The following is a 23,619-nucleotide window of genomic DNA, read 5'->3' as shown; positions in this document are numbered from 1 at the left end:
CGAGTAAAGACACACAAATGTTGACAGGCCACTAAATACAGTACATACCACAGAGACGGACGTCCTGCTGTTGCTGTTTCTCCTGTTCAATTTATTTAATCCTCCGAATCTGATTCTGGATCATGTATTAGCTGAGATCGATAGCAAGGGTTTCTCCACGCTTTGCGCGCTCTTCATTCTTTACACCAAAGCTCCAAAAAAAAAAAAACGGTAGTAAAGTATGTTAACATGCTCCTTACTCTAGTTGTGTCTTATGTTGTCTAATTGTGTCTTATGTCTATGTGGAGCGGAGCTATTAAAATAGGTGCGAGACCCATAGGCTATTTGGGGGAAGGGGCATGTTTCTTTTGGTGATTTTAAATATCAACATCGGTTACCAGAAAGCACTTACCTGAATACCTTCACTTATATGAATGCACTTATATGAATCCACAATTATTCAGTTTTGTTGAATGTGGTCATTGATTGAGTTGGGTTGCACTAAAAATTACTGTGAATAATGCAAATAAGTTGCATAAGCAAATAAGTTGGTTTAACTATATATATATATATATATATATATATATATATATATATATATATATATATATATATATATATATATATATATAGTTAAACCAACTTATTTTTAACATTTTAATTATTTATATTTATATAGTGTGTGTGTGTGTGTGTGTGTGTGTGTGTGTGTGTGTGTGTGTGTGTGTGTGTGTGTGTTAAACGGTTACTTCAGCGATTAACATATGGCTTTGTATCAGTAGAAACCCTGGAGTATACTCAAATGATCGTGTTCCCCCCTCTCATATCCCCCTGAGACAAGAGATTTGTGCATTTTATTTCTGGAAAAATTCCTCCCGTGACGCAAATTCACGATATTTGCGTCATCTTTGGAATGTTTGGCCAGAGGCTAAAGACTACAGCCAGCAGAGGGAGCCATTTCCGCATGTTTTCAACCCGCGCATGGGGAGTGGAGATCTAACACTCACTGCACAGCTCACAGCTGAACATTAATTTAAACGGATGCTCAGCAATGTAAGTGTTTTAACTTCTCAAATTAATTTCAATGAAATTTAAGCTTCCAAAGGCATGAACTGAAAACGCGCTAGACTGAACACGCGTTGTGAAAGTATGCCGCGAGTGTGGTCGCGATTACCTCAGCTCTCATCAGGTGAGCTCATCAGCTCATTTATGACGTTAAATGTATTCTGACTCCTAGTCTGAGTTAGTGCTGTGAGACTCGCGGCGACTCACTCATTATATTGAACAGACACGTTCAGTATTTAATTGTTGTAGTGTCTGTTCTCTAACCCAGTCACTGTAGGGAATGGCCTCACAGGGCAGTGAAGAATTCTGGGAATTGTAGTCTTTCATCCCCATGAGACAAAAATACATTTTCTGTCTTTTCTCAGTCTAGAAGGCACCAAATTCAAAAATAATTTCACATTTCTACTACATTAATGACCCAGTTTAAATACAGATTCATCTTCCCAGCGCTGAAGTACGTATGCACATTATCCCATGCACCTAGTCTAGTAATCTAGACGCGCCCTAGCGGCAGCAAATCAAATCTGTCTGCCCGCAAGTGTCGTCTAGTAACTCGCAATACCCTTCTGAGCTGTAAACAGCAAACTCTTGCAGGGCGTTTCTAATTTTCTTTTTGACATATTTTACAAGTTTGTCACTAAAACTAATGTAATGGTCTTGTTTATGGATTGTGATACTGGTTTATTGGAAATTGATTGAATATAATTAAACTTCTTATTCTATTAGGGAAATATCATACACAAAGCAAAATGTATATCGACTGTACCAAATGGTAGACTATTTTCCATTGATCTGAAGATTTTTTTATGACTCTATAATATCTATACAAAACAATCGAAAAGCTGTCAAAACATCTAAGCTGTTGAAAAGGATACTGAATGTAATAGAAATATGATTGATTTGTGATGTAAGATGCAGAATTTGTATTTGTTTTATACATTCAAATGTCTCTGTATTCCCCTGCAGTTGTTTCAATTCAAAAAATTAAAAAACTCTCGCAGGGCCAATCACATCCTGTGATTGGCCCTGCAAGAGTCGGTGGGCGGGGCCATAATGACGACGGCCGAGTTGCGTTTGCGTGCTTCTACTAAACACAGAAACTGGCGAACAGCGGTCTTTCTAATCAGCTCTGACTGCGACTCTGGAAGACTTGGAGTTAAGCTTTTCTCTGAGAAAAGAACAAAGAACGGCACTGAAGTCATTCGGAGTTCGGAGTTTTGCCGAACGGATACGGCAAATGTTTAATCTATCAACGAGCTCTGCTTCACCTTCGTTGCTCTGGTTGGTTGTAGCGCTATCCTATCGCGTTCAGAGGGAGTTTGAAAGACAACCATTTATCCCGCCCCTCGGATTGAGCCCTGTCAATGGTGAGTTTCCAGACAGGTCCTACCACAAAACACAATTTTTCTCACACTTTTCCATAAAACTTGTAAAAAATAATTATTGATTATTTCGAAGGGGTTACTAATGAAACATCATTTGGATATTTGGGGAAAATGTGGGATTAAATGATTTAAACAGCCTCATTTATAAACAGACAGATGTTGTTTATAGGTTGTAAAGCTTTCACCTTACTATTTTGGTCCCTTAATAGGTTTACCAGCACTGACAAAGACTTAAAGCAACACTGGTTACTACTACGTGCCTTTTTTGTCCGCCTGGGTTTTCCACCTCCTCAACTTATAATCAGCCTAACAAAAAGGACGCCTTTCCAGAGCACACCTGAAATGCAGCACCTGCTCTTCTCTTCTGCTGTTTTCTTTTGAATATGTTTACAGTCTTTGAGGAATGTTACAAAGGTTTCATAGGAAGCCTTTCCCCATCATTACCAGTCTATTTATTCTACTGTACGATTGATCTCTGACAGCCAGTGGACTTGGAGATTTCCTCTGATAGCCGGATCAGCGTGGGAAGTGATGCGTTGTCGCTGTTGCTGGGCACAAGTAAGCTTTCCTGTATGTGATGGTAGCACTGTGTGAGCGGTAGCATTTAGAGATTGACCTAAAATGTAGCTTGATTTTATCATTTAGTAGGGCAGTACACTTCAGTGAGGATGGGATTGAGCTGTGGCTGTCAAATTAATGAGAAGACCAGGTCATGTTTTGGAAAGTGTTGGCTCTCTATGATGGAAGGGGAAAATGAATAATTCCTTCATGCTTTATATGATTTTTTGGTTTTATCGAGAATACTTGTTCTGTAGATATATTAGTTGTTTTCTAATTTACCAATATTATATTTTCTCCAATAATTATTGCTGGGAGAATTTTTCTTTTATGGTTCCCTCTGTTGATGTTTTTTTAGATGTAATGAAACATGAAACACAAAGGTAACATTAACTCAACAAACAGGGAACATTCTCAGAAGTTAGACAGATGTTGTTTATAGGTTCCAAAGCTTTCACCTCACTATTTTTGTCAAAGCGCTTTGAGATCTCAAATAATAAAATTTGAGATATTATTATTATTATTATTAAAGTTTGGCTAAGATTCTGGCAAGAACATTTTTAGTTCCAAAATGTTAGAACATTCAAAGGTAACGTTCACAAAATAATAAAATGGAATTTTTGTGTTTCTTTAACTTACGCATAGCCAAGAAAAAAGTTTGTCAAACATAAAAAGAAATGAATGTTCAGAACATAACATTCAGAAATAATGTTTTCATAATTTAAAATGTTAGCTTTGTTAAACCTGTCACTATTAGCACATTTGTTGGTCATTGTATGAATGTAAATATTGTGATGTGATGAAACATGAAACACAAATTAAAGTCAGTGACAAAACATTAACTGTTCTCAGAATCATGGCTAATGTTCTGGCAAGGTTCTATCCAGTAATGGTATTCTCGTAAAAGTGTGTAAAAGTGTCCTGACTCTTCCAACCTTTATAATGGCAGTGACTATTGGTCATTTTTGAAGTCCTTAAAAGTGCATCTATCAATCATAAAACTGCTCCACACAGCTCCAGGGGTTTAATAAAGGCCTTCTGGAGCGAATTGATGGGTTATGTAAGAAAAATATCCATATTTTGCCATATCCATACACATCTGACAAGCGTAACTGGTGTGCATTATCGTCAGATGTAGCGTAAGCATTATGAACTGTGAGGGGCGCTACACTACAGATACGGAAGGTAAATCACCGGAAGCTAGATAATTAACTTCATAAAGTTTTAAATATATATATATTTCTTACATAAACCCATCAATTTCCTGCAGAAGGCCTTTATTAAAGGGATAGTTCACCCAAAAATTAAAATTTGATGTTTATCTGCTTACCCCCACGGCATCCAAAGCCCCGTTTCCACCAAAATTACCCGGAACAATTTGTACCAGGAACTTTTTTACAGGAACTTTTCTCCCCCCAGACCTGCAACTGTCTGCGTTTCCACAGCGATCTAAAGTTCCGTGAAGATTAGGCAAATTAGTCAGTTGATGTAGGACTGCGCGCGACTGCTCCTCCAAGTCAGTGACGGACAGTAATTCATCATTTTTTGTACCGATTGAAAGATATAGTGGACTGTTACGAGACGTTATCTAAACCGATCTGGTGTTTACATGTGATGACTCAATCGCAATCATTTTGTCACATGCAGTTTGTCTGCCGCATCAAAAATGTCAACGCTGTTTTCTCCAGCACATGGAATGTGTTAACTGTAGCCATAGCAACTCTTAAAGGCCACCAGGACTAAGACAGTATTATATAAGCTATTTATTTGTTGTAAAGTGTAATAATCATCTCACAGAAAAAAATATTCTTCTGTCAGGCGCAGTTAAAGTAAAAACTGCCTGGGGCAATATACGCTGTGTCATTACTCCAACATTATCTTCATAACTCACAAAATAAAAAGTTTACCTCTCAGAAAAATGAACTTTCCTCTCTTGTCAACATGAGCGCGGTGCGTGCTGTCACGTCATGTAAGGACGCACACTTAAAAGTAATCGGTCAGGTCGTTTACATGGTGAAAAATAGACTGTAAAAAAATTAATGAGTATGGAAGAGATTCAAGCTGTGCTGCTTTTGCTGGTTATATATAGGTTTACTAAAGAGGTAATTAACAACAGAAAAGAGCACTAATATGCAGATTCAGCGGCACTAGCATATTCAGAAAGCTTGTAAAGCTAGATTTAAAATGACAATGTATATTATTATCAGCTATTACGGACATTGCACTTGAGATGGACGCGCGCCATCAGACAGAGAGCAAGACTGATATTTACTGAACGCAGACCGAACCTTGCAAAATACTTTTAAAAATGCCAGTTGAAATAAAATGCTAAACCAATCAGCATGTTCACCGCCCAAGTCCCACCCTCGAAAGTTCCTGTATTTTGAAAAAGTACTACCTCGTGAGCAGGGCCGTTTTGAGGGGGAAATATTTACCCGGAACTTCATTTAGACCCTGGTTCCTGCGGTCAATCGGTCACACCGAGTACCACCCCAAAGTTCCTGGTTCCTGGGTAAAGTTCCTGCGGTGGAAATGTGGCTCAAGATGTACAGTAGGTGTGTTTGTTTCTTCAGTAAAACACAGATTTTTAACTCCAACCGTTGCTCGTATAATGCATGTCAATGGGGTCTAATTAGAATAAGACCCCATTGACATGCATGTACAAGTAAAAGTTGGAGTTAAGAATCTTAATTTGAACTATCCCTTTAAACTCCTGGAGCTGTGTGGAGTAGTTTTATGATGGATAGATGCACTTTTATGGACTTCAAAAATGACCAACAGTCACTGCCATTATAAAGCTCAGGACATTTTTTATATAATTCAGATTTTATTAGTCTGAAAGAAGAATGTCATATACACCTAGGATGGCTTTAGGGGGAGTAAATCATGGGCTTATTTTTCTTTTTGGGTAAACTAACACTTTAAATAACATAGATCAGATGTTTCTCATGGAGCTAGCTGAGTGATTTGCATTGTACGTTGTGCTTTTGTTCGAACAGTGTGCCAGTGTCCCTCTCTCACACAAGGCCCCCAATTATCGAGTGAAAAGACCTCCTGTCATTCTGGGTGTTTCACTCTGAGGGAGAGATTAGAAATTCATTGAATATACACTTTATACTTTAAAAGACTCTAATTGGTTTAGAAGAGTTCATGTCTGTGTCATTTAGTTAACCAAGGATTAAAGCTGCTAAATTAAACGGGCAGTTCCTAGTAACACATTTGTTGTTATGTATCTATTTACAGAACAAATCATGCTGATTCATAAAGCAGAATGTTAGTTATAAATATAAATATTTGATTATCTCCTTACATATTTCATTGATATTTCCTCTTCTTAAGAGAGAAGAATATGCCCGTGCTGTAATGTGCACTCTGAGAGCTGCATGAACACTGTTACGTAATGATATTGTGCCCAACAAGGTTTTAGCCACATGACTCCATGGAACCGTCAATACTTTGAAAAGTTCTTTCCAGAATGGAATAGTACACAGAGTCTGAACTGAGAGAAGTACTTGCACAACAATAACTCAAAAATGACCTTGAAAAGTGTCTATAACACAGTTCTGCTTTTAAAATCATGGAGATTACAGGGATAGTTCACCCAAAAATTAAAATTAGCCCATGATTTACTCATCCTCAAGCCATCCTAGGTATATATATGGCATTCTTCTTTCAGATGAACACAATCAGAGTTATATTAAAAAAGTCCTGGCTCTTCCAAGCTTTATAAAGGCAGTGAATGGCCGCACAAAATTTGAAGACCAAAAAAGTGTATCCATTTATTATAAAAGTAATCCACACGGCTCCGATGGGTTAATAAAGGCCTTCTGAAGCGAATCTATGTTTTTGTGTAAAAAAAGGTATATGGAAAAAACGTATGGAAAAAGCGTCAAAAAAGTCAGATATGAATACATAAGGCCTTTGTTAATCCCCTGCATGGGACCATGTGGACTACTGAAGTTTTCACATTTCGGGCTGTTATTCACTGTCATTATAAAGCTTGAAAGAGTCAGGACATTTTTTAATACAACTCTCATTGTATTTGTCTGAAAGAAGAAGGTCATAAACACCTAGGCTAGCTTAAATGTGAGTAAATTATGGGATAATTTTCATTTCTGGGTAAACTATCCCTTTAACAAATACGTCAACCTACTACAGCAGGCCTACAGAGGGTTAACTGTCACATTTAAGATAAAATATTTATTATTTTTATTATATTTATGCTTTTTAATTGATATGTACAAAAAAAAAACCTAGAGGGGCATCTTTGACAGTTTTACTGTGCCTTGAACATTTTTCAGCAGTTCACACTGTATTTGAAAAAGAAACAAAAAAGTTTTATGAACAATGTACAAATTGTCCTTGGAATTATAAGGTTCTATCCAACATTTTTGTCAAAAATGAGTTATTCACATATTCGTCTTCTGTGGTGGCTTATTTAGATTATGTGATGTTTTTATGTTGTGTACATTTTGGGACTTTTTTTTTTTTAAATAAAAAAAATAAAAGAGTTCTATGTACAAAGTCGAATGGAATGCAAAAAGCTTTGAAGCTCAATATCCCAAAACTGCTCAGAATGCAGATAGAACCTTATAATTCCAAGGTGAAGAAATAGCGTTTAAAGAACAATAGACAGGTGACTATAAACCAACATTGTATTAATGTTACTGGAAGAACATTCGTTCGTTCATAACTTTAGGGGACTTTAGCCAAAGAGCCAGAATGTTAGTTTTGAGTAAAACAAAAAGTTTTAAAGTTAAGTTAAAGAACATGTTCTTTGTGAATGGAAGCAGAAAGGGATAGTTCACCCCAAAATAGATGTGGAATAGACATGAGGGTGAGTAAATGATGACAGAATTTCTAAGACATTCTTTTGACTGCATGACAAAAAAGAAGATATTTTGGAGAAAATACAATGGGGTGCAATGTCATTTAGATTGCAACATTCTTTAAAACATATTCAATACATACATTTAATAATGTAATCTTTTGTCCAACTTACAAATGAATAGAACAACAGAAGCAATCAAACCAACACAAGGGCAACAGTATGCAATGATGTGACTTGTTTTAAGTCTAGCACTTAAAAAATAGATATATAGAATATAAGTGTTTGTATTGATGGGTCAAGTGCTGATGGTGAAATATGCATCTTAAGCCATTTCTTGAAAATGGCTAAAGATTCAGCAGTTCAGGTTGAGATAGGCAGGTCTTGGAACAGTCCAGGTAAAGTTTTTTGCCTCGTTGGGATGGCTCCACAAAGTGTGGTTCACTTGCAGAACGCAAGCTTGCAGGTTTGGAACAACATGAGGGAGAGTAAATGATGACAGACTTTATATTTTTGAGTGAAATGTCCCTTTAAGCGTGATGTCTGAATTAGCATCGCAGCAGTTTTTACCATATGCACGATGTCACGTTTGTACATGATGCTGAAGGCTGATGATGGGACCATGTTTGTCAGACCCTGCTGTCTGGATTAGTGTGTCACTCTACTGGCGAGAGAAGGTCATCCAGGCTGAGACGAGGACTAAAAACTCCAGGATAATCCCCGCACACAGCCTCAGAGATACACACTGACCCAAATATAGAGCTACCGGGAGCCCTGCACGCTACAAACTCATAACACAGCCCAGTGACTCTACACTGGGTGTAGTGCAGTAGTGGGTGTAACACAGCCCGGTGAGACATGACACACTGTCACCGATATGATGATGATGTCCACTTCATTATAATGTTCAACTGAAACAACTGGTCTCATATTGTGCAGACTTACTATGTGAGGTTTGCTAGGGTTTGTTAAAGTGTACCCCCATTTCACACTGAGAATGTAGGCAACGTATGCAAAAGAATGCAGGATTTGACCTGTGCCGCTCTTCCTGTGCATTCCTCCAAACACCCGCTTCATTCGCTTCCCTCTGTTTCTGGGTCAAAGCATAATGACCAGATTACATATGTGGCGTCTATAAAATCAGACAAGTGAGCAGTTGCTCAGGTGCCACTCCAGAAATAGGGGGTTCTCAGGTTATGTCTACTTTGCAAGAGAAATCACAAAATTGCAAGTAATTACATTATTCTGCCCTAAACCGATTAGGACCCTGGAGAAATCCAATTGTGTGTGAGGGTGCTCTGGAGCTGGTGCATTGGAGCGAGGGCCTGGGGGAAGGGAGGGACAGATGGAACCTGCCCCCTCCTCCCGCTGCTCTTGTTGACTAATCTCACTGAGTGAGTACAGGCGACTGGAGAGAGGGCAACCGGGCTTCCACCCTTGCTCACAAACTCTCCTGGCACAATTCGATCCCACTAGGCAGCTTGATCCAACGAGATGAACATGAGGGTGTACAGTGGATCCGTGGAACCACACCTGCGGAGGAAACTAGCTGAGCACCAGCTCGTGTAAAGCTGAGGGACTCCTACAGTTGATAAACTGTCCTGACTCACTGGTTATAAGTATATACTTTTTTTAAATAGAGATTTTCTCCAATATTTTTTTTCTATGGAGGTTTTGTTTTAATAACTAAGCGTCCTTGACAAATAAGAAGCCATGTCGACTGCTCAAGCTTTACACCACACCGGTGTCTACAACTATTTTCTCAACATGGTGGCTTATCAGGTGAGAGAGAAATAGAGAGAGAGATTTCACAGTGATGAGAGATGTGCAATGACATATCAGGTGATTTCAAATAATACTTCTTTCCCATAGATCTAATTATTGGAACACAAGAAACGCTTTACACAAACGCTTTACACAAGCATTGATTCTTCTCTTATATCAGAACCTAATCAGGTGTTGTAGAACTATAGAACTCAAAGACAATGTATGATGAATGTTGAACATTAGGAACCTGCTAATTTCTACTGTTCAATTTCAGTTACTGGATTTCACACTTTTTGGCTGATTTGGCTTTTCTTTTTGTTCTAAATATGAGCGAATCTGCAATAGAATGACATAATGCTGTGTATAAGAAAATAGAGCTCATTATATGATACGATTTTCATTAGTGGAGCACTATATGTGGAATATTCTCATATATGAAAGCTTGTTTAAGGCAATATACTTTGGATTAAATACTGCAGAACCTAATTTTTCAAGCTTGCAATGTGATGCTGTTTGTCTACAGGTTGTCAACTTGTCATCATGCTCTGTAACATTCCTCAATTTATGATTTACTGTTTTAACTATTTATCCTTGCGTTTCATTTGAATGACTCAATTTAAGTGCCTGGAGGTTGAGTTCAATCGCTGTTGTCTACATTAGAATGAACAATCTCAGAAAAGAATAATCCATTATTTAATGATTTATATAATAATTGCTATTATTATTGCATGGTTAAAACTATTGGTCAGTTGTTGTTTGGTGTAATAAGGTACAACTTCTCTCTCGACACACAGGCATCATGGAAAATGCTTTCTGTCAAATGAAATTAAGAGGATGAATGACTCATTCTATCATCATAAGCTTTAAGAGTCAGTGTGTTTTCACCCTCCTTACTTCATAGATGTGAGAAACAATAATAAAACATTTTTAAATTCATTTAAATAAAGGATCAAATATTGTCACCCCTGAAATTCTTATTTCTAATCCACAAACTGACATGTTCTGAGTCATACTTCAGAACAAACATAATCTGCTGTCACAAGTTCTCACCATCACTTTAAAAGGAATGTATTCCATATGCATTCTGAAAAAGAATTCAGCACACCAAAATGCAGAGTTTTCATAGTGGACTCACACACTGGTTTGTGTGTCACACATTTCGAGCAACTTTCAAGCAGGCTCTTCGTCAGACAATTAAAAACTTTATAGTCACAGGATCACATGACCTTGAAAAATCATGGCACACAAAAGCCAAAGAAAAATACTAAATATGAAAGACACATTTTAAATATGCATTAATAATAACAAAAAAATATATAGATATTTTACTACTTCTATCACAGAATGTCTAAAGTTAGAAAAGTGCTGAGTTACTGGACTTTTGAAATCCTGGTTTCTGATAGCGCAACGATGTTCAGAAATGCAGGTTTTTAAAGGTCTACTATAGTTTTACCCACATAGCAGAGAACGCAAGGGCAACGCAACATTTACACCACATTTTCCATTTACATTCTAAAAATTAATTCATGGGACCTGTTACCACATCTTAAAACTGTGGTCCGTAACTTTTTTTGGTTAACAATTATCCTAAATATTTTTTTAAAGTACATAACCAGCCAGTTTTAAAACTATTTCTTAACCTTAGCCCAATTCACAATGGTAAGCATGAAATGTGTTATAATTTGAATGGTATGGTTGCTTTCCACTGGATATAGCTTCTGCCGTTTGTCTTTGCGTCATTATCTCACGTATAAAGGAGTCTGGGCTAGTAGGCTATACCGTGTGTGGGGATGCTGCATTTGTGGCCTCTTCTTACAGCAGTTGTAATTAAAATGGCCATTTTGATGGTGACTTGTAGTCCAGAAAGTTCAAAATGACATTCATCGTTGACAACTGGTGCATTAATACAACCCATAAATACACCTATACATTAGATTATTTCATGCCGAGGAGCAATGTACAACCCACGTAAAGAAGATAACTGCAAATAACTGCAATTTAAGGGTTCAAATTGAGATGGTGACAAAAAAAGAGGTCAAACCATAGACTGTAAAAAAAATATGGACATAGTGTCCGTGACATCACCCATAAGATTCTGAAGAGCAGTATTGAAGCTTAAAGTAGAAACGAGCTGGCAACGCCTCATTGTGCCTCACGCCAGGATAATAGAAAATGGGCAAAGAGGCGGGATGTGGGAGGAGCGTGGGTAGCGGAATGACTATAGACAGCGGATAAATGGCTATCCACCTGCCACTCAAATTAACCACGCCCTTAATTATGCAGAACTTTAGGGCTTTATATAACGTAAACTAAAGTTAAAATTCACCCCCCTCACAGTTGTCATGAAGGGGAAAAACTAGACGTATAAACCAAACCAACAATTTGTACCAGGCTGTAAACATGTTGTTTTCTGCTGTAAACAGTTCTGTTCTGACTGCAGCTTTAAATAAATGAATGCAAGTTAAAAATCAGTGATTTGATTATACATTTTGTTGACCATTGACCATTAACATAATATTGTGTGTAATTTAAACTCTTTAAATTTAAAGTTGTAGTAACTTAATGAAACTGTCTTGGTAACTTTTGAAATTGCGGCAGCGGATTTCTAGTTCCCTGCATGCTTTGCATAAGACTGGATAAGGAGAATACATTTTAAATAAGTTATATTTAGCATTTGCTATATTAGCTGTGGATTTAAACGGAAATAGATACAATTAATTTTTTCCAGTGCTACTAATTAAGTAGTTGAATCGACTTTTTTACTGTGTTTATGTTACAAATGATTACGTTTCTGTAATTATATACATTTTCAAAATATTTTTTTGTTGTTGAGAAAACACGAGCAACAACTCTGACATTGTAATTGTAATTGAATAATAATTTACTCATTATTCACCTTCATTTCACCTTCACCTGTAAGACTTTCTATCTTCTGTGGAACATGAAAGAAGATATTTTAAAGAATGTTTTAACTGTTCTTGTCCAATATTAAATTTAATGAGAAACAAAACAACACTGGTCCTCATTGACTTTCATGGTAGCGTTCTGTTCTGGGCAATAACTCCCTGCCCATCCACACAGCCTAGCATGGATAAGAGCAGAGAGAACAGTGATAAACCCCGCTTAGGGTAAACAGAACAGAACCAATATAACGTAGCAATATCATTAATGTTCATAATGACAATCATTTTTAATGTAACAACATAATTCGAGAAATGAGTCAAATTAAAAAGGAATATCAGAAGGCCAAATTCTGATTGGACGACAGGAGGAGTTGTGGATGGAGGAGGGTAATTAGCTACTGAGCCTGGCGATAGCTGGCGATAAGATGAATGGAGCCTATATAGATATGCTGTGATAGGCGTCCTATTCTTATAGAGTGAATTAGTTGAGAGTCAGCTGATGCGAGCTTGTCTAACATGACCTGCCAGAACGCTAACGCTATGCTTGATTTCTGACTTTTTTCTCAGAATTGTGAGATTTAAACTCACATTTGTGAGTAAAAAATTAGGAGTTGAAAGATAAAAAGTTGCACTTACCTTTTTTAAATTTATTTTTTTATAATTTATTCCATACTTTTGTGTTCCTGAAAAGAAAGAAAGCCATACAGATTTTGACCATCATGAGGGTGAGTCAATGATGACAGAATTTTTATTTCTGGGTCATTTATACTATATCTTGACTTTCAATAAAATAAAAGTAGACCCTATACAGTTGCTAATGAAGCATTACTTAGGGAGTATTTAAGTCAATTTTGCTGCGCCTCATTTCTTGACCCAAGGGGGTTTAGAACCTCCAAGCTAGCTCCATTTAGGCATTCCTTAAGCGGAATCCTTTTTTTGTGTGTGCCTTTTTTAAGTTTATTTGATGTGCCATGTGCACCTACATCTGAAATAGCAAATTCACAAACATCCCTTATTACCAAAGGAATTCAAAGAACTCAACCCACCCACACAGGGTTCAGAATTACTCTATATTTTGTATAGTAAGCCTAAATAACTGACAGGATATCAGATTGAAGCACAGTATTACTGAAAGATTATGTTTTTCATTAAAACACGTGCTGCTATCATTCAAGGTCCAGTATACGTTCATGAAAAATGGATTGTTAATCTGTCAGTGGGAACCGAGGTTCAGCCCAATCTCTGTTTCTGGGTTTAGCTGAGGATAAAAGATGTTTGGACCCCATCCAGGCAACCAGCCCTGATCCATCAGGAAAAATCCAGATGCTTTGAGCAATCTCGATTAATCCCAAACCCCGACTGGTCTGCTTTTCTTTCTGTCAGATATGCTGCTGCTGTGGCCCGGCACCATGTTCCCTGTGTTGCTCCTTCTGTCCGCCCGTCAAGTCATCATCCAGCACGCGGGTCATGTACACGTTATTCCACATCCTGGCCTGCACTGTCTCATGCCTCATGCTGTCTAAGACCGTGTCCGAAGCGGTGAGGGAGAATGTAAGTTTCTAACATGCACAGGCTCCAGTTTGTTTTCATTCGCTTAACCTACTTTTATTTGCGCTGGTGCTGTAAACAGCCAAAACTTTGCTTTATTTGTATCAAGTCTCATCCACTCAAATCTTGGCTAATCTGCTTGGCAGGACACACACCAGCTACAGCAGTCTGTACCCTGCACAATAACAGATCTCTCTTCCTCAGGTGCCTTTCTTTAATGTGGTGTGTGATGAGGCTCATGGTGGAGGAGACTGTCAGATGTTGGTGGGCTACTCCGCCGTCTACAGGGTGTGTTTCGGCACAGCTTGTTTCTACCTGATGATGGCCATCTTCCTCATCGATGTGAAGTCCAGCCAGGATTTCCGAGCCATCATCCATAACGGGTCGGTGTCTGCATTATTCCCTTTGCACTGTAACACAACAGAAAGTGGCTTTGACTGTTCGCTTCGACTTCTTTTGATTGCTCTACAAAATAAAGACTACGCAGCATTTGTGGAGATGTTAAGTTCTTAAGAGGAAGAACATGATATGGACAAGGATCAACCAGACATATGGTGTCCATGCTGCCTTATCCATGTTTATAAGCAGGTTTGTTAAGTTACTTCATATAAATAAACTAACACACACTTATTCTCCTCATTCTCATTTAGGTTCTGGTTTCTGAAGTTCATCACCATGCTTGGAATGATCGCTGCTGCCTTCTTTATTCCCACAGAATCCTTTTTGCATGGTGAGCTATTCATCTGTGAAACAAATTAGGACCCACTTTATATTAGGTGGCCTTAACTACTCTGTACTAACATTTTAATTAATCATTTGATACAATGCACTTATTGTGTACATACATGTTTTTACATTTTACTTATATTTAAAAAAATACCTGCATGTAATTACGTCTGTAATTAATTTCTGTAGTTACATTTGTAATTACACAGTTGGCACTTCCCTTACACCGAACCCTACCCTTAAAATGACCCACACCTGTCCCTAACTTTACATGTATCCCATCTCAATATCAGTTAAGCTGCTTTGCAATACAATTTGAACACAGTAAGTACATTGTACTTATTTTTTGATGTAAGTACATAGTACTTAAGGCCACCTAATATAAAGTGGGGCCACAAAGGGACCTATTTGATAAATAATAGAGATGAACTGATATTACAATTCTGGCGGATACCAATAAATCAATTAATAACAAATGTTTGGAGTCAGTTTCCATAAAATATAAGCAACTGTTTTCAAGACTGATAAGAAATGTTTCTTAAGCAGCAAATCAGCTTATTAGAATGATTTCTGAAGAGTCATGTGACACTGAAAGCATCACAACATACTGTATGAAAATGCATATTCTTTCTGAAATTTGCTAAACATTGAATTCAACAGTGTGATTAAATTGTAACATTAAAAGATTTACTTTAAATGACCATTACATGATTTCAAATGTAATCTGAATCAGCACAATTAATAAATATTTAATATAAAACAAATGAATATCTAATCTTGGCAGATAAACTATATAATATCAATATGTTATCCGCCTCTACTGATATGGGAAAGGAGGTGTATTGATCAAAGTGTGATGTGTAATGAACAGACTATCTAAAGTGATTATGTGCTTAAAGTGATTATGTTACAGCCTTGGCTCATGGCTCTGGTGATGATCAGCCTGGATCATGTGATTTTCACTTCTCATTTCAATCCTCCAGGTGGCCCTGTAGACACATTAAACGTTTTACACACAAAGTGGGGATTCACTCCAAACATACAAATGTATTGGAAAATGTTCCAATGTTGCATTCAATTCAGTGGGACATTTTAAGTACAAATGGTTGTATGTGTAATTTAGACATTTAAAAGAATTTGTTCTGATGAATAAATAAAGCCCAGTAAATCTCATTTAAATGCATTTCACTGTCTTGTTTTTTTCTTCTCTTTCCATGTAGCTTGGCATTATGTTGGAGTGGTGGGAGGCTTTTCATTTATCCTAATTCAACTCATTCTCATCACAGCTTTTGCTCATACCTGGAATAAAAACTGGTAAGTGAGGTTCACACCAACAATATGAGTACGTCCTCTTGACCCACAAAAACTACTGTAGAAAGGTGACAGACGCTCATTACCAGACTATGAAGAACCACATCTGGTTCATGTCACATCTCGCTCAGGAATGATAAAATATCACCCTCCACAGTTGTAGAGTTTTAGATAATCTCTGTCCTTCACTCCCTTCCTGTTTCTCGCTCTGGCATCTCACTTATTCATATAAACACACATCTCCCTGTTCATCCTCTGACATCCAGCTTTTCCCAGATGTTTGTGGAGTCTACCTCAAGCCATTTTGAACAGAATGTCGTCTTAACACAATGCACATAAATATGATTTCTTGCAGCGGCGTGGGCCCAAAATTTGGGCCCTGGGTACAAACCATCTTGCTGGGCCCCCGTACCAAATACTATAGTGTTACCAATGGGTGGGGTATTGCATTTTTACTATAAAAACACTTACAACGTAAACAAAATAAGCCACACTGTGATTAATGTATAGAAAACTACTGATTTACTGACTTCTAAACGGCCCCCCCAGCCTCGTGCCCTGGGTACTCAGTGCCCTTTATCCCCCCAGTCCGACGCCCCTGATTTCTTGTACTGCCTGTGAATGTTTATTGACTTCACTCACCCTGTCTCTCATTGCCAGGTTAACCGGTGCAGCTGAGAATAAAAGATGGTATGTGGCAGTCATGTGTGCTACCCTCTTTTTCTACACCATCGCCACCATGGCCTTCACTTTCATGTACAAATACTACACTCACCCAGCGGGATGCCACCTAAATAAAGCCCTGCTATGGACTAACCTGGGCCTCTGCACCATCATGTCTTTTATCGCGATCACTCCCTGTGTGCAGCAAAGTTAGTGCTTCATTTTGCATCTGTTTCTGTTCTTTCACAAAAACAATTGTTTAGTAGATTATATCAGTAGCTTAAATATTAATACATTAAAATTGTGTGGAAATATTCTTACAACAATTTAACCATAAAATATATATGATTGATTAGTGATTTAAGTTGACAGTTTTTGCTCTCCCTCTCAGAGCAGCCTCGCTCAGGTCTCCTGCAGGCTTCCATCATTTGCTGCTATGTCATGTACCTGACCTTCTCTGCTCTGTCCAGCCGCCCACCAGAAAAGGGTAAATATGATTTACTTGTTCCATGCAAAACATTTTCAGCTATATTTTGGGTTATAGTTTGCCTCCACTGCACAACATTTCTTCTTTCAGAATAGTAGAAAGAAAACATTTAAAATACATTTTCAAAAAGATATCAGTTCTGCTGTTGTTCATAAATACCAGTAGTGATAAATATAAATACCATCTGATCAGTGTCCCAATGTGTAGTGAGGTCCTTACTGTCCTTATCAGTGCCCGAATTCATGTAGGCATTACAATATAGTTTGTAGTTTGTAGTAATCATGCATGTTAATTGCTCCTAACTTGAAATATGAGTTAGCTAACTAAATACATATAAATAGCAATTTTTAAATAAAATATTTAGTTAATTATCTCTTTCATTTTTAGTTCATGTAATTCAAATTAGTTATTTACTCCACTGTAAACCCTATTATGTTGCCAGAACGTTTTAAAGTTAAGAAACTTAAAGTTTAAGCAAAAATGTCCTTTTATACTCATTCATTAAATACTATTTTATACATTTAACTTAAAATAACCAGGTTATTTCAACATAGATAGTTTGCTATAATAAACTTATTTAGAAAACTCCAACTTGTTATCAATGTAAGCAACATTAAACACACCTGATCTGCTCTCAAACCACGCAGCATGCGCCACTTGCCACCATGATGGTAACTCCAAAAACCCACATTAACATAAACTCTTCTAAATTAGCATAACAAAACATGAATCACTACTCAATCTCCATTGCCATTAAACTTGCACAATATTTTTTTTTTTTTTGCATTACTCTTCCTTTCGAGTGCTATGAGCAAAGCATGCTGGAAAATAATAATAAAAAACAAAGCCCAGTTTCAGCTAAACTTATTTTATTCTAAATGAAAGGAAATAAATGCAACTCAAAACAATGACACAGCTCAGTTTACTCAAAATATGTCAGTGCTATGAACGAAAGAGAAAAATACATTTATAAATACTCATATCAGATAATTTAACTAAACTAATTTGTTTAAATTAAGTTTGTCCTGCTCAAACCAAATAAGTATTTTGAGCTAAGTAGGTTTGCAGTGTAGCACGGGACAAAAAGATGACATCAAATTCCTGTACATAAGATAAGATAACAGAATAATAATACTATCAAAATAGTTTTGACATTCTATTCCAATTCGTTGTAAAATAAATAACTTTCAAATAATCTTAACGGTCTCACTGTACATTGCTGTTCTTGTTATGATGGAGACATTGCTTACACATTACACCTGCACTTTAGTAGAGTACCCTCACTAATTTCAGAAGAACAATGTGTATTAACAATGTGTGAGCTGGCATAAGATACTCGAACCCAATTCAGACTACTCTCCCTCCACTCTTTTTCTTCTGTCAAATCTTATTAGTTTAATCTTAATATGAAATAGTCCAATTTCCTGTAAAACCAGGATATAATAGGCCAATTGCAATGGCAATATTACACATAAGTATAAATTGTATACACAAGGGTGACTTAAAAATGATAAAGAAACCTGATGTGCAGCATCATAACATTGTTAAGTTAAACTATCAAAATCTGTTTTTTGTTTTCTGTACCTAGTAAAATATTGGAAGCTAATTGAAAATCAGTTTGTTTAAGTAGGCCTACTAAAAATACAAAAACTAAAGTAAAATAAAGCTACATAGAAAAATAAACAACGAATAAAAATGACCTACATATTAAGATTAATAAAACAACTAAAAAGAGAAACAGTAGGCTATATAAATAATTCAAAAAATAAAACTTATAGGCTATTGCTGATGAACAAGCAACATGGCACAGTTACTTATTTGCATGATCAAAAGACACTTATCACTGATTGTAATGAAAAAACGAATCCTGAATCTAACATGTGTGAGTCTGTCTCTACCTGTCAACACAAAGCCAAGAAACTAGCCAGCCATTCACCGTAATGACGCAGGGCTCCTGAAGAGTGATCGGTGGCCTCTTTGAATACTTTCAGCTCTTTATGAAACACTACAATGCTTCATAGAGCAATGTAGATTATCAGACTGATCTGTCGTTTCAAGGTCAGAGCGCAGCCTCCATGCAGTGATGCATGCAAACCTCTATCGGAGTAACTGAATTGATTCATCCCTCAGCAAAGCTAATCAAACTGTAATCACATAGTCATTAACAAAAGGTCATCAGCGGAGCCCACAAAACTCATCCTGGTTCGCCCTCTCACATCATTTCATCCATTAGTGGGGCATTTCAGAGGAAATCTGTGGCACGCCACAAAGGTGATGAATGGTGCGCGCTCAATACACGACAGAGATGAATGAGATTTCCAGAAAGAAAAGCTTTAGTGACTGAGGTCATAGAAAAGCTCCCAAGCATGTAACACAGATGTTGCTGAGGGTGTTTCATGTGGGTATTTGAAATACAGATGTTGATGGTGAAGTTAAGAGGCGAAAAATTACTGCTGTAAAAGGATTGAAGAATAATTTTCTTTTGCCAGGTTTTGATTTAGGATGATTTACATCATGTCTGACGAAGAGCTTTTGGGTTGAAATATCACGTGGTATGATTAATATTGCTGTATTTTTGCTTTCTGGAGAAGCATTGTACCGACTTCCACTTTTTTCCCCCTCTTTGGTGAACGCCGCTGTGTGTGTATGTGTGTTTGTTGTGTCCTGTCTTGTTCCCTAACTATCAGCGGGATTATAGCCTCTCTGTCTGCTGCATGACTTCATAAAGGACTGAAGTGCACCCTGGGGCATGCTGGGAGTTTAATCCCATCTCAGAGGAATTCTCTCAGACACACAACACACAATATCCACAGACCTCTAAATCATCTCTGAATTTAGAAACAATGGGCTTAAGCCCTAAATGGAGCGTGTACAAATGTGACATAAATGTAATTAGCTGTTTTTAAACAGCTGATCATTTGCTTTTAATGCAACAGGAATTTGAAGGGGATGATTCTGAAACCCCATGATGGGTTTGTGGAAAATCAATCTTAATCCAGAAAAGGGGGTTATGTAAATGAGTGATAAATAACACATCTGTCTCTCTCTCTCTCTCTCTCTCTCTCTCTCTCTCTCTCTCTCTCTCTCTCTCTCTCTCTCTCTCTCTCTCTCTCTCTCTCTCTCTCTCTCTCTCTCTCTCTCTCTCTCTCTCTCTCTCTCTCTCTCTCTCTCTCTCTCTCTCTCTCTCTCTCTCTCTCTCTCTCTCTCTCTCTCTCTCTCTCTCTCTCTCTCTCTCTCTCTCTCTCTCTCTCTCTCTCTCTCTGTTCTTTGTGTCTTCAGTGGAGTATCAAGGGGTCAACATGACGGTGTGTTACCCCAAAGTCAGCAGAGATGAGATTCAAAATGAAGGCAATGCCGTGGCCATTATCGGGGCTGCGATCATGTACTGCTGTGTTCTATTTGCATGGTAGGCAAAAAAAGCATTGATTTGATAATTAAAATTAATAGATATTAAAACACTTTTCTACTTTGCATAATAAAATTAATGCTATTTTTCTTTCTCAGCAATGAGGCTTCATACTTGGCTGAGGTCTTTGGACCTTTCTGGATGATAAAGGTTTACCGCTATGAATTCCAAGTATGTGACTTTCACAATATCTCATTATTTTTTTTTTTTTAAATTAAAAAATGTAATTTGAGCTCCTAATGTCTCTGACCATCTCTGTCACTCTCTATCCTGAACAGAAAGCCTCCTGTTGCTTTTGCTGTCCAGAGCCAGAAGATGGTGAGAAGAATATCAGTTACAATATCCATAGAATTCACAAACATATTAAAGGGATAGTTCACCCAAAAAGTGACAATTCTGTCATCATTTACTCACCATCATGTTGTTCCAAACCTGTATGACATTCTTCTGCAGAACACAAAAAGATATTTTGAAAAATGTTTGGCTCCCATTAACTTCTATTATGGACAACAACAAAAACAACAACAACAACAACAACAAAAAATACAATGGAATTCAACAAGAACTGAAACTGTTTGCTTACCAACATTCTTCAAACAGTTTCAGTTCTTGTTGACTTCCAATACTGTATTTTTTTTGTCCATTATGGAACTATGTGTGTGTGTATATATGGTATATACACACACACACACACACACACACACACACACACACACACACACACACACACACACATGGTGAGTATAAATAATGACAGGAATTTTATTTTTGGGTGAACTGTTAAAAAGATTAACATCTTTGTTTCTGTCGTGGCAGAGGAGGAGTTTGTCATTGACGAGAACAAAGGCTGTCAGAAAGTCATCCACAATGAGACCCAGCGCGTCACCTACAGCTACTTTTTCTTCCATTTTGTTTTCTTTCTGGCCTCCCTCTACGTAATGATGACCCTTACTAATTGGTTCAGGTCAGTTGTTAAAGAGCTTGTCTGAGCTGTTCTGGAGATTTGAGCAACAAAAAACACACAAAAGAGTTTCATTGGATATAACCAATATTTACATACAGGCACAGATACACAACTCTCTAAACAGAGATTTCCTTTTGTTTTTAAAAAATAAATTAAGCTTTCCGGGGTTTTCAGAAGTCTGTGAAGACCCTGTAGGTGGAGATACACTGTTAAAAAGTTTGGAGACAGAAAATTATTTTTTTAAAGGAATTTATTTTTGCTCACCAAGGCTTTGATAAAAAATGCAGTAAAGTATTGTGAAATATTACAATTTAAAATAGGCCTAACTGTTTTCTAATTGAATATATTGTCAAATGTAATGTATTCATGTGATGCAAAGCTGAATTTTCAGCATCCTTACTCCAGTCTTCAGTGTCACATGATCCTTCTGAAATCATTCTAATATGATGATTTGCTGCTCAAGAAACATTTATGACTATTATCAATGTTGAAAACAGTGTTCATTAATATTTTTGTGGAAACCGAGACATGATTGTTTTGATTGAATATTGATTTGAATATTTTAAACTCTGTTAAAAAAAAACTCTTACTGGTCCAATAAATCTAGGCTGAAGAAAAATGGTGACTGGGCTTTTGCCAGAGCCGGCCCTACACTTTGTATTTTATTTTGATAACATCTTTAAAATAGGTTTTGCAGAATCGGTTAACATCTGGGGATTTTTAAAAGCAATGTTGTTGCCAAAAGTATAAAACCTACACATTTGTACACATAATCTGAAAGTGCATACAAATGACCATTTTTATAATGCCATTCTGTCTCCCCCAGTTATGAGACTGCTGTGCTGGAGACAACCTTCACCCACGGGAGTTACTCCACTTTCTGGGTCAAGCTCTCTTCCTGCTGGGCATGTGTTGTTCTGTATCTGTGGCTCCTCCTGAGTCCCCTTTGCCACTGCCAGTCAGATCACAAACGACCTCGCCGCGCCCGCATCAAGAGACGGGCCACCTCCCACCGCCACGTTAGCGTCAGTGTGTGAACCACAGCACAAAACGGACCGTTCAACAGTGTCAAAGACAGTGGGGATGGATGCAGGTAACAGGGGATTTCCACCGCAAAGGAAATGGGTCACGGAGGATCTCTGAACGCTGAGGAGTGGACTCTATTAAATGAACATTGATCCTCTTGATAATCCTGTTAGGATTAAAATCACCAGCACTATGAATGCAACTCAACATGGGAACGGAACATGTTAACCATGTTTAAGACTGTACGAGCATATCTGTAAGGGGATGTGCTGCAATTGCCAAAAGGAATATGACATTAACATTTTCTGGACAAGCTGGATGTCTATAATTAGTTGTTGTTGTTTTTTTATTATGTAGAATCATTTTTCATTGGCTTAAAGTGTAGACATATGGAAATACCTGAAATAGGCTTTTTCCTATTTAATTTAACATTTTGATACATGTATGCTTATCAAGTTGTGTAGATTTAATGAGCAATGCTTTATTTCAGTGATCTGTGGATTGTATATATATATATATATATATATATATATATATATATATATATATATATATATATATATATATATATATATATATGCACTCTGGGGGATTGCCCCACCTACTCTCTCAGCCAATCAGAGGCCACAGGAAGAAAAGGCTGTTATCTACAGTAAAATTACTTAATAGCACAGCGACAGCCAGCCAATTTAGCTCTAATTGCATGTTTATGTTAGGAAGTCTTTTGTCACTGTCATAAAAGATAAGTTATTTTTGTAAATATATTTTTAAAAAACACATTCTAGAGTTTATGTGTTTTGCAGAAAGGCTGGACTATAATTTAACCACCACATCAAGGTAATAGGACAAGCTCAGTTAGTCTACTAATGATTAGAGGGGAAAACGGCTGCCAAACATAGAGGAAAACAACTGTTCTTTGGAAAACGCGCTCTGCCATAAACAGACATATGTACACTCTGCTTATCTTGAATGTGTAAATGACACTCATAAACACTCAGTACCG

The 23,619-nt window shown here is 37.2% G+C and overlaps 1 protein-coding gene across 4 annotated transcripts; it reads left to right on the top strand.

The window, feature by feature from the left end:
* The first annotated feature begins 907 nt into the window (after positions 1–907).
* Positions 908–23,135, top strand: serinc4 (serine incorporator 4). Of its 4 annotated transcripts, none has more exons than XM_067449724.1 (13): positions 2,108–2,411; positions 2,912–2,987; positions 13,869–14,036; positions 14,238–14,416; positions 14,684–14,763; positions 15,980–16,073; positions 16,731–16,942; positions 17,125–17,220; positions 20,500–20,626; positions 20,725–20,797; positions 20,905–20,944; positions 21,443–21,590; positions 22,417–23,135. In XM_067449724.1, the coding sequence occupies exons 2-13, from the start codon at positions 2,961–2,963 to the stop codon at positions 22,625–22,627; spliced, it is 1,455 nt and encodes a 484-aa protein (XP_067305825.1). In that variant the 5' UTR covers positions 2,108–2,411; positions 2,912–2,960; the 3' UTR covers positions 22,628–23,135. The 4 variants fall into 4 exon arrangements, with proteins under 4 accessions (XP_067305833.1, XP_067305825.1, XP_067305816.1 ...); XM_067449715.1 differs by having other exon boundaries at positions 2,639–2,987; XM_067449732.1 differs by lacking the exons at positions 2,108–2,411; positions 2,912–2,987 and adding an exon at positions 908–1,032.
* The last annotated feature ends 484 nt before the right edge of the window (positions 23,136–23,619 follow it).

The sequence above is a fragment of the Pseudorasbora parva genome, chromosome 1 (assembly GCF_024679245.1).
Source record: "Pseudorasbora parva isolate DD20220531a chromosome 1, ASM2467924v1, whole genome shotgun sequence".
Taxonomy (NCBI): Eukaryota; Metazoa; Chordata; class Actinopteri; order Cypriniformes; family Gobionidae; genus Pseudorasbora; species Pseudorasbora parva.
Note: the sequence above shows the minus strand (reverse complement) of the source record. Positions and strands in the feature narration are given on the sequence as shown.